The sequence below is a fragment of the Chenopodium album genome, chromosome 23, assembly GCF_948465745.1.
Source record: "Chenopodium album chromosome 23, dcCheAlbu1.1, whole genome shotgun sequence".
Taxonomy (NCBI): Eukaryota; Viridiplantae; Streptophyta; class Magnoliopsida; order Caryophyllales; family Amaranthaceae; genus Chenopodium; species Chenopodium album.
The window spans coordinates 35,047,634-35,064,735 of record NC_137856.1 but is presented as its reverse complement, the minus strand read 5'-3'; the positions used below and the strand labels follow the sequence as shown (position 1 = coordinate 35,064,735).

Here is a 17,102-nt window from a genome sequence, read left to right as displayed (position 1 = left end):
TGGCAATGATTTGAACCCAACCTGTACCCAAACAATGGGGTGATACTAGTGACCTGTAACCCGACCTAAACCTGACCATATGTTAACCGACAATCGATTTAATCTAATACTAAACTTGCTCCCGACCTGAGAGTAACCGTCAACCGATTTAATCTGACCCAACAACAATCTGTACCCGAACTAGTACCCGACCCAATTAGAACCTGTACCCGAGTCATGGAAGGTTTAATAAAATTATAGTCTTTTGTTCAACTTATATACTAGTACAAATCTGTAAACCCACAATCCGATTCAGCTTGTATACCTTTTGTTCTCTATTACTCATATATAGGTTTAATAAAATCTTGATAAAGCTGATCAAATTATGGAAGGCGTAATTATATAGGTTCAACTTGAGCACATCGATATCTATTGGAATTGAACTTGAACAAAACCCAACTCAACACTAACTCGAACCCAAATGTACCATCTATTAATCCACTCAAACCTAACTCACACACAACCCGAACTTGAAATTGAATCCAATCTGAATTTGGCTCGAATTGAATCCGACATATATCCGAAAAGGTGAACGACCTAAAATAAACTCAACTAAAATTGACCCAACCCGAACTTGAACCTGATATGAGACTAGACTGACCCGACATAACCAGATCCTAAATCAACCCGAGACATGATTTGACCCAACCCAAATCAGACTTGAATACCCGAATCGACAACTCTACTATAACGAAATCAGAGCGATTTAAGAGTTGTCGGGAGCTGGTGTTGGAAATTCACGGGAACACTACGGGATGAATCCCGGGTTCATATAATATTGTGTGGACCCATATATAACCATTATCCGGCAACGTAAAGGCCCCGTGAGAGCTTATAGCTAATACAAGAGGCATGTACGAAAACGGGTAAAATGACCATTTAAAGGAAAATAGGATGGTTCCACTCACTCAATTAAACTCTTGGAAGGTATTAGGGTGGTAAACATCTCGGCAATTTTTATTTCCGGGCAAAAAAAGGTCAAAAAGTTACAAAATTGAAGGCTATATAATCCACAGTTTTTGAGGAATTTTTGAGGTTTCGGGGCTCGGTAGCGAAAAGCTAATTTTGTAATATTTTGACCTTCTTTCGCCTGGAACTAAAAATTGTCAAGATGTGTACCATAGTCCCTAATACCCTCTAGGAGTACAATTAGGTCGGTGGAACCATTCAATATGCCCTTAAACGGTCATTTTACCCGTTCAAAACTTGAAGTGATCATATATGGTTTCAAACGACATTATATGACCCCGAGATGTATCTCTTAGGGTTTTAATACTTTTCACCACTGTGCCCCAAAACCTCAAAATTTCCTAAAAAAACCTTCAATTTAGTAATTTTTTGACTTTTTTTCGCCCGAAAATAAAAATTGCCGAGATGTTTACCCTGGTCCCTAACACCCTCCAAGAGTCCAATTGGCCTGGGTTGGTGGAACCATCCAATTTGCCCTTAAACGATCTTTTACTAGTTCACAACTTGCGGTGATTTCAAAAACTCTAACCTACCACGAACATTTATGACAACATGTAATGATCAAATGTTGTTTCAAACGAAATTATATCACCCCAAGATGTATCCCTTAGGGTCTTAATGCTTTTCGCCACTGGGCCCCGAAACCTCAAAATTTCCTCAAAAAGCGTGGATTATAGCCTTCAATTTTGTAAATTTTTGACCCTTTTTTTCGCCCGGAAATAAAAATTGTCAAGATGTTTACCATGATCCTTAATATCCTCCGGGAGTCAAATTGGGTCGGTGTAACCATCCAATATGCCCTTAAACGGTCATTTTACCCGTTCACAATTTGAAGTGATTTCGTAAACTCAAGCCTACCACGGACGTTTATGACAACATATAATGATCATATATGATCAAACGGCATTATATAGCCCCGAGATGTATCCCTTAGGGTTTCAAGGCTTTTCGCCACCGGGCCCCGAAACCTCAAAATTTTATCAACAAGCGTGGATTATAACATTCAATTTTGTAATTTTTTAAACCTTTTTTCGCCCGAAAATAAAAATTGTTGAGATGTTTACCGTATTCCCTAATACCCACCGGGAGTCCAATTGGGTCAAAGGAACCATACAATATAACCTGAAACGGTCATTTTACCCGTTCGCAACTTGAACCGATTTCGCAAACTCAAGCCTACCACGGACGTTTATGACAACATATAATGATCATATATGATTTCAAACGACATTATATGACCCCGAGATATATCCCCTAGAGTCTAAACACTTTTCGCCACTGGGTCCCGAAACCTCAAAATTTCCTCAAAAAGCATGGATTAGCCTTCGATTTTGTAATTTTTTGATTTTCTTTCACCCGAAAATAAAAATTGTCGAGATGGTTACCGTGGTCCTTTATACCCTCCAGGAGTCCAATTGAGTCAGTGGAACCATACAATATGTCCTGAAACGGTCATTTTACCCGTTCGCAACTTGCAGATTTCGCAAACTCAAGCCTACCACGGACTATTATGGCAAATATAATGATCATATATGGTTTCAAACGACATTATATGACACCAAGATATATCTCCTAGAATCTCAACACTTTTCGCCATCGGGGCGAGAAACCTCAAAATTTCCTCAAAAAGCATGGATTATAGCCTTCGATTTTGTAATTTTTTGACATTTTTTCGCCCGGACATTAAAATTACCTTGATGTTTACCATGTTCCCTAATAACCACCGGGACTCCAATTAGGACGGTGGAACCATCCAATATGTCCTGAAACAGTCATTTTACCCGTTCGCAACTTGAACCAATTTCGCAAACTCAAGCATACCACGGACGTTTATGACAACATATAACGATCATATATGATTTCAAACGACATTATATGACCTCGAGCTATATCCCCTAAGGTCTCAACACTTTTCACCACCGTGTCCCGAAACCTCAAAATTTCCTCAAAAAGCGTGAATTATAGCGTTCGATTTTGTAATTTTTTGACCTTTTTTCGCCCGAAAATAAAAATTGCTGAGATGTTTACCATGGCCCCTAATACCCTCCAGGAGTCCAATTGGGTCGATGGAACCAAACAATTTGTCCTGAAAGGGTCATTTTACTCGTTCGCAACATGAACCGATTTCGCAAACTCAAGCCTACCACGGACGTTTATGACAACATATAATGATCATATATGGTTTCAAACGACATTATATGACACCGAGATATATCCTAGAGTTTCAACACTTTTCGCCACCGGGTCCCGAAACCTCAAAAAGCGTGGATTATAGCCTTCGATTTTGTAATTTTTTTTACCTTTTTCCGCCCGAAAAATAAAATTTCCAAGATGTTTACAATGGTCCCTAATATCCTCCGGGAGTTCAATTGGGTCGGTGGAACCATCCAATATGTCCTGAAACGGTTATTTTACCCGTTCGCAACTTGAACCGATTTTGTAAACTCAAGCCTATCACGGATGTTTAATTATGACAACATATAATGATCATATATGGTTTCAAACAACATTATATATCACCGAGATATATCCCTTAGGGTCTCAACACTTTTCGCCACCAGGTCCCGAAACCTTAAAATTTCCTCAAAAAGCGTGGATTATAACCTTTGATTTTGTAATTTTTTGACCTTTGTTCGTCCGAAAATAAAAATTGTCGAGATGTTTACCATGTTCCCTACTATCTTTCGAGAGTACAATTGGGTCGGTGGAACCATTCAATATGCTCTTAAACCGTCATTTTACGTGTTCACAATTTGAAGTGATTTCGTAAACTAAAGCCTACCACAGACGTTTATGACAACATATAATGATCGTATATGGTTTCAAATGACATTATATGACACCAAGATGTATCCCCTAGGGTCTCAAGGCTTTTTGCTACCGGGCCCCAAAACCTCAAAATTTTCAAAAAAGCGTGGATTATAGCCTTCAATTTTGTAATTTTCTGATCTTTTTTCGCCCGGAAATAAAAATTGCCAAGATGTTTACTATGGTCCCTAATATCCTCTGGGAGTCAAATTGGGTCGGTGGAACCGTCCAATATGCCCTTAAACGGTCATTTTACCTGCTCACAACTTGCAGTGATTTCGTAAACTTAAGCCTACCACGGACGTTTATGACAATATATAATGATCATATATTGTTTCAAACGACATTATGACCACGAGATGTATCCCTTTCTCAAGGCTTTTTGCCACAAGACCCTAAACTTCAAAAGTTCCTTAAAAAGCGCAGATCATAACCTTCAATTTTGTAATTTTTTGACCTTTTTTCGCCCGGAAATAAAAATTACCAAGATGTTTACCATGGTCCCTAATACACTCCGGGAGTCCAATTGGGTAGGTGGAACAATCCAATATGCCCTTTAAAAGGTCATTTTACCCGTTCACAACTTGTAGTGATTTTGTAAACTCAAGTCTACCATGGACGTTTATGACAACATATAATGATCATATGTGGTTTCAAACAACATTATATGACCCCGAGATGTATCCCTTAGGGTTTCAAGGCTTTTCGCCACCGGGCCCTGAAACCTCAAAATTCCTCAAAAAGCGTGGATTATAGCCTTCAATTTTGTAAATTTTTTGACCTTTTTTCGCCCGGAAATAAAAATTTCCGAGATGTTTACCATGGTCCCTAATATCCTCCTGGAGTCAAATTAGGTCGGTGGAACCATCCAATATGCCCTTAAACAGTCATTTTACCCGTTCGCAACTTGCAGTGGTTTCGTAAACTCAAGCCTACCACGTACGTTTATGACAACAATATAATGATCATACATGGTTTCAAACGAAATTATATGACCCCGATATGTATCCCATAGGGTTTCAAGGCTTTTTGCCACCGTGTCTCGAAACCTCAAAATTTCCTCAAAAAAATTTTTGTAATGTTTTGACCTTTTTTAACCCAGAAATAAAAAAATGTCGAGATGTTTACCGTGGACGCTAATATCCTCCGGGAGTCAAATTGTGTCGGTGGAATCGTCCAATATGCCCTTAGACGGTCATTTTACCCGTTTACAACTTGTAGTGATTTCGTAAATAAACTCAAGCCTACCACGGACGTTTATGACAACATATAATGATCATATATGGTTTCAAACGGCGTTATATGACCCCGAGATATATCCCCCCGGGTCTCAACACTTTTTGCCAACGGGCCCCAAAACCTCAAAATTTCCTCAAAAAGTGTGGATTATAGCTAAAGCTGTCAAAAATTGACCCGACCTTAACGGACAAAGATCTAAACCCAGCCTGTACTCGAACAATGGGGTGAAACTAGTGACCGTAAGCTGACTTGAACCTGACCTGATATTAACCGAAAACCCATTTGATCCAATACTTTATGACCAGAACTCAAACCTGCCCCCGACCTGATAGTAACCTTCAACCGATTTAATCCGACCCGTAAACAATCCGAACCTGAACTAGTACCGGACCCAATTAAAACATGAACCCGGGTCATGGAAGGTTTAATAAAATTTTATATACATTTTATTCAGCTTATATACTGGTATAATTCTGTAAACCCTCAATCTGATTTAATAACATCTTTTGTTCAGCTTATATAACTTTTGTTCTCTATTACTCGTATATAGGTTTAATAAAATCTTAATGATGCTTGATCAAATCATGGAAGGTGTAATTATATAGTTCAACTTGGCCACATCGATATTTATTAGAATTGAACTTGAACCAGAACCTGACTCAACACTAACCCGAACCCGAATGTATCATCTTGTTAACCCATCCAAACCCGACTCAACACAACCTGAAATTGAACCCGATCTTATTTTAACTCGAATTGAACCCGACTTATATCCGAAAAGGTGAACGACCCGTTATAACTTGAACTGAAATTGACCCGACTTGAACCTGATTTGAAGCTAGATTGACCCGACATAACCTGATCTGGATTTAACCCGAGTCCTAATTTGAACCTACCCAAACCCGACTTGAATACCCAAATTGACAGCTCTAAAAAAAACTAGGCATGTTGATGAAACTCGCTGGCTCATGAGCTATTGAGCTCGGTTCAAAAATTATATGAGTTCAGCGCCACTATACTTGACTCGAGAAGTTTGTGACTATTATGAGAATGCTCTAAATTACTTTTCTTAAACTATTCTATAACTTAACTGAACTAATCGGATTAAGAATATAAGATGAGCCACTCTATCATTATAAACGTGCAAAAACATTAAATATGATTAGAGTGTTAGACCATAGGTTATATTCATCAATATATTAATAATTTTATTACTCTAGTCAACATCAAAAAAAAAAAAAAAGATCTTTATTCATAATAAACACTAGGGTAGTCAAATGTTTATTATTACGAAATAATATAGCTAGATTCATCCATAATAAACAACTACTCCGTAATTACAAGCTAAACATTCGTAATAGTGAAATATATAGATCATAGAGTTAGTCTATTTGCTCTTCCGTTTAATCCTTAATTCTTTCTTTTTCTCCATTGCTTGTTGTTTCTTCTTATTATCATTGTAAGAAATCGCCGACCAATATCCGGTAGTTTGACTAAAATACTTCGGCGTTGACCAGCACTCCGGCTTTTTAATTCTAACTTTTTTCTTTTCATTCTTTTCTTTTTCCTTCTCTTCTACTCGTACCAATTGTTTTGGTATACATTGCTTTAAGTCATAAGGATACCACTCAGCAACTTTGTCACCAATTAGTTTCTTCCTTAGTACCTTATGAGCGGACCTTTTGGCCGTAGGGTTAAGTACGTGCCCAAATATTTGTGCTCTTGCTTCCGTTACTCCTCGCACCACCGCCGCGGCCACCACATTCTTTAGCTTGCCTGTTGCACTCATCACTCACAAAAATTTTATGCCTAATTCTTAAATTTAATATCAGAATTGATCAACAATATTCACAAAATTAGGGCAATTGCTCAATAAATAAAACAAAAAATAGCATATATTTATACATGAGCCAAAGATCTTAGTGGATACGAAACTCAATAAGATTAGGAAAACTAACATATATCCTAAATTAAGATAAAATGAAATAAAAATTAAAACTTAAGAAAGGGAGGAAAATAGCCTAAAAGGCTCATTATGTATTTTAACTTTAATTTTTATTAGCACTGAGAATTCTTGGGCTAAAAGGAACTTCCAAAATTATAGTTTATATACATGAAGTTTAGGCCTCAAAATGTTAAGTATATATTTGTGTTTTATTTATTTATTATTATTATTATTATTTTTTTTTTTTTTTTTACGGTAAGCTAAAGACTCTGATCAAACCTCAACCCTTACGGTTTTTTAGATCCAGTGTTTACGGGTTAGACACTTCGAGAGAGTGAGGGGGGATGGGTAAGAGATTCCCAACCTTAAAGTGCCTCTAATAGAAATTGAACCCCTAACCTCAAGGTAGCATGTACAAATTGAAATACTTAATTTGACATCCATAAAAGAGCATTGTAACAAAATTTATTAAGAAAACAGAGTAATTTCATACATGAAAAATGTGCAAACTACACATTTAATGAAGGTTCTAAAACAATTATCTCCTTAGACTGATATTTATGCTTAAGATATTGATCCAAAATAGCAAGTCTAGCAGTCTCAAATGCAAAATAACCTATAGCAGAAAAACAAGCACTATGAACAACTCTTGCACCCATTCCTCTTGTTAAACCAACCCAACTTTCTTCCATTAATATTTGCTTAATTATTCCACTAACCCCATCATTAACAACCACCCCTTGAAATTGTGTCATCATCCTAGTCTTAACAACATCTAATGGTGTTGTCAATGAGGCTGAAATCGCCCCGGCTAATGCTCCACAACAAACACTCTCCAATGGTGTCAGCTTCTCCTTGTTTCCCTTCTTAAGTACCGCGATTTTAAGCCACTCGAAAGATGAATAACTTAGAACCCCTGCAGGTAAATTTCTTAGTAATGTAGCAGAGTAACCAGTGTACAAACCTAATACACCGCCTTTTCTCAAAATTTGGGCTAATATTTCCCATGATTTTCCCTTTGCACCAGCTTGCATTCTTTGTGTTATCAACTCTTTAGGTACCATTATTGCAGATGACACAATACTTCCCATTAAACTAGCTGTAGGAGGGACTAACAAAGAAGGGAATTTATCGAATTTCGACAAAAATGATTTGCTAAACTCACAAGTTCCAAATAATAAAGCAGATGAGAATGTTGAGCCAACTATTACAGCAGATATGCCACTGTAAAACCCTGATATCCCTTTAGTTTGGAAGGTCTTAATGATCGCGTCGAGGGTATTTTTGTAAATTTGGCTAGCCCCTTTTGTCTGAAGCTTTGTTTTGATGGTGTCTAGTGGGTGTAGGCAGAAGTAAGTGAATGCACCAGCAGATGCTCCTGCTAATGTGCCGATGAACGCACGTTCGAAAACTGATAGGTTATTCATGGAGGATTTTAGTGATATATGAGAAGTGGGTGGTGGTTTTTTTGGTGTTGGTGTTTGGAGTTTGAGTTGCATGGACATGGAGGTACAGAGGAAATGAGGGAGAGGGACATTGTTGGTGGATTTTCGGGTTTTCGAGGAGATAAGGATGGTGTTGAGGTTAGAGAACAGGGTGTTGAAATGGAGATCAGAGGTTGAGTTGCAAGGTAATGGTAGAAGAGACATTGATGAATTATTGGAAGAAGAGTTTAGAGTTTTCATGGTTAAGTTTCTTGTTTTTGAGTTTGTGTATGTTTGAGTTGTTCTGTTTTTGTAGACATCATGTTTGGAGTTATTGATAAGAACATACTGATTCATGCCTTCTCAAAATAATAAAATTAAAGTACAAATAAAAGGACTTCTTCTTGCCTTCTTTTTTGGAAGATATTGATTGAGTTGTGAGTTTCCTTAGAAATATATAGAACACAAAAGTATAAATTAAGAGTATATAAAAAGTGGGTTCAATATTTAATACTTTGTGTACAACAAACCTTATTTTTGAGCTAAATGATTTTTCTTGAATATAGAAATCATATGTTTATTGAATTACTTGTATTATTGTTATTACTGTGCCCTGTTTTAGAGAAATTTTGATATACTAGATATAATATTTGGAATTTCTCCTCTTTATTAAAACCACATGTTTCACTCTAGAATGTATACACTCGGGTATGTCTAGATTCTTTTTTATTGGTGATACAACGGGGTTAAAACCCCAAAAGAATCATCACTCGACACACCCGAAATCCAGAGCAAGTCTGTAGGAAGTATAACTTTTTTTTGCCTAACTGAACTACAGCAAAATGTACCTGCCTAAAGAATTAACATGTTCCTACTACTAGTATTTACATACTAGATTTGCTAAAAAAATAATACAAGGGCTAAGATACTCCCAAAATCACTACTGCAGCTAAGACAAAAGTATTTTGAGTTGAAATGTAACTCAAGCAGTTCAAATACACTAACATTCTCTGCTTCTGCCTGCTATTGTACTCCAAATTACAACAAAATTGTGGAGTACATGAATCTTCATCCAAATCCTAGTGAAGTAACAGTATGTTTCGAGGACATATTGCGTCATCAGGCTTCCTTTTTCAGGGGGAAACGATAAAACATCATCCATGAAAACATAATGATACATTCAACTAGACTAGAGAGGTACTGAGTCTACTGACTACTAACAGTATTCATACATTGACAAATTCGACTTAGTACAACATCTAGAAAATCCAAAAGTACACCTGAGAGCATTCTTGTACATATTTACAAACAAAAAAGACCCTTGGATTTCCTTGCTTCCGAAAACTCAAAATACCTACTTAGTCTTTATGTGGAAGCTCTAAGGATATGAGAAAAGATGCTCAGAGGCCTAACCAAAAAGATGCTGAGAACAACAACAGATGGGAAGTTGAAAAAGCTCCTCATTTCGCTGGATTGCTTATCAACTTCACCTACCTCATGGGGCGTCTTCTTGAACTGCAAGGATATACAAACAAATTAGCCCCATAAATAAAACCTTAATCCAGAATGCTTATCATATGGTTTAAGACCACCGAACTATACATGGTCTCCACTAATCATGAAACCATTTCAAACAAGATTAATGCTTCGAGCATAGGGTAGATTTTATACATCACTTTCTAGGTCCAATTACAGATGATGGAGTGAATATCTTAAATCATGAAATCAATTCTCATTTCCTGCCCATAAATTAGAAGAGAATACCAGTCACACGTAAGTGCATTGACAAGATCAAGGGAGCGAAGACTCACTGCTCAAGAAAAAACCCTGGAGCAAGCTCTGGGCTCGCTCAGCCTGCTCTGGAGTTCCCCTTATCCTGATGACTTTTTCAGTCAGCTCAGGTTCATCATTTATCAGAGAAACATTGGCACCAGATAACTGCACAAGCATACATAGGGAGTTTAATTGACTTGTTAAAATAAAAGGATACAAGGGAGCAAAGTAATTGCTAGATGTAATATCACCTCACTAATTTGAGCCAATTTGTTTTTGGATTTCCCTAGAAGCCTTGTAACTGCATATTCTGGTATGACAACTTCCAAAGTGCTCCTAGTTACCATAGGTAGCTGGATCCTGCCACTGAAAAACAACACGATGCACATGGCATAACAATTAAACATGCATGAATAATTCATATGATAGAACAAATTATCCAAAACATATATGGATTACTTGAAAGCCCTTTCCCCTGAATAAATTATCAAAATCCTTATCAGGATTACTTGAAAGCCCTTTTTCCCTTGAATTTTTAAAGTTATATAAGAAATCTGAGATCTGAACCTGTTCAAGCTAGTCGGTGTATCTTCACGGCGACTGCTGGCACTATCTTCACGACGGTCACTTTCATTATGTCTTGATGTTTCGCTGCTTGCCAATCCAGCATCCTTCAAGAAGATCCAAAATTCATATAATGAAACATGTTGAAGTTAAATTTTCTAAAAACAAGCTACAAACAGTATAATAAGGGGCCTGTCTGATAGCTAATCTGCTGCTCAAACCATGTTTACATTTCTATGCACTCTCAAATTAGACACATGAGAATTGATACTATACTATTGTGATAGAAGATATAGAAGATGAAGGTAAAGTGTTTAAGCTGAAAAATAAGAGTAAACAATCTGTTTTACATGAGAATCGACGCTGTTGTGATAGAGAAAGCTTGAAGCTCATTTCTAGATAAAGGTTAAGTGTTTAAGCTGAAAAATTAGAATAAACAATCTGTTTTACTACAGTTACATCAGAATTTTTGGTGCCTGCATGCTATTAAGGACACATCACTCTATCCACGTGTACAGCTTAAACGGTATTATTGGGGGGAAAGCTTGTAGTTTTAAGATTTAAAATTTGGCAAAGTAAATAGGAATTTTTAGTTTCTATCAGAGACAACGGCGTATTTCCTCAACTAGCACTGAAATTTATAGCTTGCATAAAAAATTAAATACATATAAATAAATAAAAAAAATTCCATACAAAGAAACAAGTGACCCACAGATACCTGGGCTGATCAAGGAGCCATTATTGATAGTTCCGTTCATATGGAATTGACACATGACGCAAACATTTTCACATATCAATAGCATCAGCAGCTATATAGTCTCTCTCAACAACAACAAAGCCTTAGTCCCAAAATGTTATTACACTGACCAGAAATTGATGATTATGTGTATATCACTGGGCTATGGATAAATGAAATCAGTCAGAATCAATGCATGCTATTCCTTGGATAAAGCACAATTTTCATAAGACTATAAAACTAAGGGCATACTGTTATTGAAAGACGCAAAATGTACTCACATTTCACCGTAACAAAATTAGCTTTTCAATTCATTCCAAAGAGTAGTGCCTTTTTCAGACATTATATGTGCTAATAAACCAAACATCTACAATCAAATTTCTTGTTCCCTCAACCTCCCTCTTCAAGAAGAAAAAAAGAAAGAATCCTATTCATTCTGAGTTTATTGCTTTATTCGTTTGGAAAGTGCTGGACCAAAGGGGAATATCTCACATACCTTATTTGGTTGTCCAGCGCCAGTAGTTTGCACATTTTGAGAAATTACAGCTTCATTAGCCAATGATTCATAAGCTGGAGCAGAATTGTTTGCTGGTTCTGGCCCAGAAGGCCCATTTCCGAAAGAGCCTGGAGCTGGATCAGGTGGTGGAAGCATATCCCTCTGGAAAAACTCTTTATATAGATAGCTCCTTAGTCTAGCAGTCACCTCAACAAGAGCTTCACGAGCTGCTTTGATCTCCCCAACAATCTGCAAATGACACAAGCTACTGAAAAAGATTGTACATACTAGATCTCAGAGTTGATCCTGAGCATAGATGCCTGGGTGATATTCCAAAGAAGAAAGATTCTTTAGCTGAAATTCTGACCAGTTATAGGAAACAGAGTTCTAAACTTAGCATGACATTATCATGCCTCGACATGAAAAGCACTAGCAATGAGCCAATGACAAAAGAATAACTTAAAAAACTAATGGCCAAGATCACATTCCAGTATATCAGCATACAGGGCTAACTGTAATCTATTGCTTGTAAGCAAATTCTTGATCAATAAATTGTGTTATATTCCAAGATGTAACATTGTGATAGTTCAATATATAAATTTTCCAAGTGTTGAGGGCTCTGGTATGATCAATATCAGAATAGGTCACATATTATCAGTTATGGACTCATGGTGCCATTAGAGCAAAAGTGATGGAGTATGCATGCAACAAGCCCTCTCACAATACATTGTAAAGCATAAAAAACAGCAAAACTCACACACAAAAATCAACAATTTTGAGACATCTACAGTTACACTTATATATATACCTGGACAAGCTCATCAGAGCCTGATACGTATGCTGGAACTTTCTCCCTTGGAAGGACTTCTACATCTGCACCAGTTAATTTTTTCAGCTCAGATAAAGATCCATCTCCTTCTTCTAAGCATCCGATATCATTACACGCGATAAGCAGCCTTGTAGTGACAATATTATCCTTATCTGGAACTAAATCCACAATTCGAGTCTGTATATGCAGCAACGCTTCCTGAGCTGGAAACAGTTCATCATCGGGCCCCTAAGCAAGTCACAAAGAGGAGAAAACCATCAACAACTTATTATGGGAATATGTTAGCCCATCCATCAAAACAGAAGCTTCAAGACAGCTGAATAGCAAATGACAAAGAGAGACTAACTATCAGTATAAATACCTCATCAGATGATATAATAATTATGCGCTCATCTGAATCATCCGACGGTTCAGAAACCTTAACTTCCACACCAATTTCATTTTGAAGTATATCCATGATCCCACTGGAATCCCCTACTACACTATCAACCCTGTCATTTGGGCAAAGTATTCGAAACACAAGGTCTTCAAAAGAGGGCTGAAAGTTCTCATTACGGTTACCACCTTCAGACTCATACATATAACCACCCGATCGAGATGAGTAGTTATTGCCCCTGTTATTAGAAGAATTTAATCGAGAACTGTAAGGGGCACCATCCATAGAAGATCTGCGACTCATGTGTGGATTGAAGTCTTCTTCAACAAAGCGTTCCTCTGAGTTGTTATGTCGCCCCTGGTATTGAGTGCGATCACGGTGCTGGCTCTCTCTTAAACGTGATGAAATTATAGATATGGCACTCTTTACAGCATTTGTATCACCAACAACCTGAGGTATCACACTACTGAGTTATTTTGCATACGTTGAACATGATATAGTTAAGTAAAAATTAATATAGAAACAACACAGTGAAATGAAACACATTTTCTTTCTATAATTTGGCCATAGGAAGTCCTTCAACAGCACAGTTTGAACTGAAAAGCAATATAATAAAATCGATATCTAATCACAAAAGCAAAGACTTCATGGCTCAAATATGTGGGAATCAGACACTCAGTCAATTTAAATGATGGCATCATTATCTTAAATTGTTATGAAATACGGAGTTTGTAGTATCTGGTCCTACAAAGTACAAACTAACAGAGACAACTAAAAAATTACCCCATTACCAGCATTAACCATCCACAAAATGGCCACTGAATCTTTCAGTGTGGAATTGCCCTAAAAGAGACAATACAAAAGAGCACTTTGGTCCGTTCGAAATCAAAATCCAAAGAGAACAGTCAAGAGTAGACATGTAATAAAATTTTATCTCCAATAACAAAAAGAACAGCAACTGTCCAGAGTTCATAAAGCAGAGAAACAGAGAGCAAGGGTTGAGGAGCTCAAAGATGCAAGAAGCTCAACTGCTAACACATAAAGTGGCTATATTCAGTGACACTATGACATTTATCAACAAATCCTATGAAATATCATCAGATTCCATGAAGTTGCAATCAATTCTAATTGCCTCATCAAATTCCCAGTCAATGCACATGCTCAAGAAAAAGGCATACCAATCAAATACTGATGAGACTAAAATGCAATGAGCATATCATGGTTGGTTCAGTAACTGTATACATTGCTATTAAGCAAGGTTTTTGCTACTGAACGAAAATTGTTCTGCTTGTCCCATGCTATGTCAAGGGCCAAAAATATCAAGATAATATCCAAGTTAAATGTCCAAAAGCAAGTAACAGCACCATTCATCTGATATAGGTTAAGAATTGAGGAATGCCAGTCAAAACCACACTCAAATCCAGGCAGTCCAAAATGCACTTAAAACAACATGAGTGATATGATGATTAGGAATACAAAGATTAAACCTGAACAATCTCCTCTCCCATCGAAACACAACGAGGCAAGGTATGATCGCGAGGGAGTATTCTAATCTGGGTCTTTGTCTCAACCCTCATTTGCTCAATAATCTTCCCTCCTTTCCCCAACAAACTCCCCACATGCATCCTTGATACCACCAACCTTGTTACCACCCTCCCATTGTTACTCCCAGCACCACCAGCCATTCCACCTCTCCCAGGACCACCATAATCACCCTCCCCATCCACAAACCCTTCACTCTCTAGAATCCTCTCATGAATCAAAAACAATGCCTCTTGAGCCGGCGAAAATGCCGGCATTCTCCCATCAGGGTCTCTCCTCCTAGTATCAGATATCTCAATAATCCTCTCCTCATCACCAGGCATTAGCTCATGAACATTGATCCATGCCCCAGTATGCTGCCTAATTGCCTTAATTATACTTCCTGATTTCCCAATCACTCCTCCTGCCTTCATATCCTGGCATAGTATCCTATAACTAGTGGTCACCATTGATGAATCCGAACCGCCTTTTCCTCCCATTCTCCCACCACCTCCACCTCCACCAGCACCCCCACCTCCTCCTCCACCCCCACCAAAACCTCCCCCTCCTCCGCCGCCTCGATGGCGACTACTGGGGTAATGGTGTGGGATAGGAGCAGAGTTGTTGCTGTTGTTGTTGTACCTTGGTCTTGTCCTAGAAAAGGGTTCTGGGTCATAGTCTTGGTGGTCATAGTAGTAGCTCCTCTTAGATCTTGATCTGTCCATCCTCAAATTTTGTGGGTCAGTTCCTTAATTCTTTGGTCCAGAAAAACAAAGATATCAACTAACTGTCAAGTAAATAAACTGAGTTTTTTGGCAAAATGTTGAGGTTTTTCTCAATCCTCAGTTATCTATTAAACAACAAACTAATCAGATCCCAGAAATTTGCTATTTTCCCAAATTTGCTTCAGGCATTTGTGTCAATAAAAATCACTCAAATTTGATTAATCAAAATCAAATGAAATCCCAATAAACCCTTTTGCTTCCTTAGCTGTTTTTTCTGGGCTTTTGCTGCAGCTTCTTCTTCTTCAGCTAGATTTGCATAAAGTTTGAATCTTCGATGAAAAATAACATAATAAACAAAAACCCTTTTTCTCTCTTTTGAAGAACAATCTAAATCTGAGAGGAAAATGGGGGTTTTGGTGGAATTTTGAAGAGTAGAAACCCTAGAGTTAGAGAGAGAAAGTAGAAGAGAGAGAAAGTAGTGAGTACCCTTTTAAAATCTACTACTAGTACCAAGATTAGAGAGAGTGTAGTACATGGCTTTAGTGGGGGTGTCTGTGTGTCACGATTTGCAGTCAAGGGGCTCGTGCAAATGTGTTTTTTTAACTGTAATTTTGGTGACTGTATAAAAATAAATTATAAATTAAGAAAAAAAAATAATTAATTTGGGAGTATAAAACGGTGCCGTTTTTGTCTTGGAAGGTTAATTTAGTCATTATTGTTGTAATGTTTTAAATTTGGTTCTCACTTATTCTTAGGAAGTTAACAATAGGATTTGAAGAAATCATTGTTTTGGAGGATTTGCATAAACAAGAGTAACAAATCATTGTTATCTTTGTTGATTTTATGTTGATTTTGGAGGATTTATTACAAAATATGGAAGATGAAAGAAATCATTGTTATCTTTGTTGATTTTGATTTGATTTGATTCTGGAGGATTTATTACAAAATCACTAAGATGGAAGAAATCATTGTTATCTTTGCTAATTTTAATTTGGTCGATCTTAAAGGATTTATTGTGGAATAGGAAAGATCGAGGAAATCAATGTTATATTGCTGATTTTAATTTGGTTTTGGAGAATTTAATAGGAGAGTTGCGAATGATGTTTATTTCTCATTTATAATTTATTTATTTTTTTGACGGGGTAAAATTTATTCATAAATCAGTTTTTATTCAAAGTAATTCTCTTCAATTTATTATTGTTTTTGTTGTTAAATTTGTTGGTTTTGTGAGTTTAATATATAAATGCAAACCATAAAGTTGCAAATAATCATTTAATACTTCATACAAAATGACATAAAGATATAGTTATATGACAATCATGCATTAATCGATTTCCAAATGAATGACATAATTATGCGTAAAATCATTGTAATTAGTATTTATTTAGCTTTGTTTTTCCGATTAAAGCATTTTATTTTATTTTACTAAAAGATATCATCTCACGAATCCTCAACCAAGGGTCTGTTCTCTTACGTTGAAATTCAGTTCAGTTCAGTTCAATTCAATTCAGTTTAGCTCCTAATTTCCTTCTCTTATAAAATATTCATTTCAGTTCAGTTCAGCTGAGTTCAGTTCAATTCAGTTCAGTTCAGTTGAGTTCAGTTCAGCTGAGTTCAGTCAATGAGAACAGGCCCCAATTACTCCAAATAGTATTTTG

The 17,102-nt window shown here is 36.9% G+C and overlaps 1 protein-coding gene and 1 pseudogene across 1 annotated transcript; both read right to left on the bottom strand.

The window, feature by feature from the left end:
* Positions 1–7,509: 7,509 nt before the first annotated feature.
* LOC145607476 (protein MITOFERRINLIKE 1, chloroplastic pseudogene) lies at positions 7,510–8,685 on the bottom strand (annotated as a pseudogene).
* Positions 8,686–9,374: 689 nt separating this feature from the next.
* On the bottom strand, positions 9,375–15,952 carry LOC145608982 (RNA-binding KH domain-containing protein RCF3-like). The gene is made up of 8 exons (XM_081664557.1): positions 14,686–15,952; positions 13,184–13,648; positions 12,802–13,050; positions 11,994–12,242; positions 10,765–10,868; positions 10,449–10,563; positions 10,236–10,362; positions 9,375–9,939 (listed from the first exon to the last, which is right to left on the bottom strand). Exons 1-8 carry the CDS (start codon positions 15,442–15,444, stop codon positions 9,920–9,922), a joined length of 2,088 nt encoding a protein of 695 aa, XP_081520683.1. The 5' UTR covers positions 15,445–15,952; the 3' UTR covers positions 9,375–9,919.
* Positions 15,953–17,102: the final 1,150 nt, after the last annotated feature.

Coding starts and splice junctions, on each gene's coding strand:
- LOC145608982 (XM_081664557.1), bottom strand. CDS start 15,444: ATGGACAGATCAAGATCTAAGAGGAGCTACTACTATGACCACCAAGAC. Junction 13,649..14,685: donor TGGGAGAGGAGATTGTTCAG/GTTTAATCTTTG, acceptor GTGATACCTCAG/GTTGTTGGTGATACAAATGC. Junction 12,243..12,801: donor GCTCTGATGAGCTTGTCCAG/GTATATATATAA, acceptor TGTCATTTGCAG/ATTGTTGGGGAGATCAAAGC.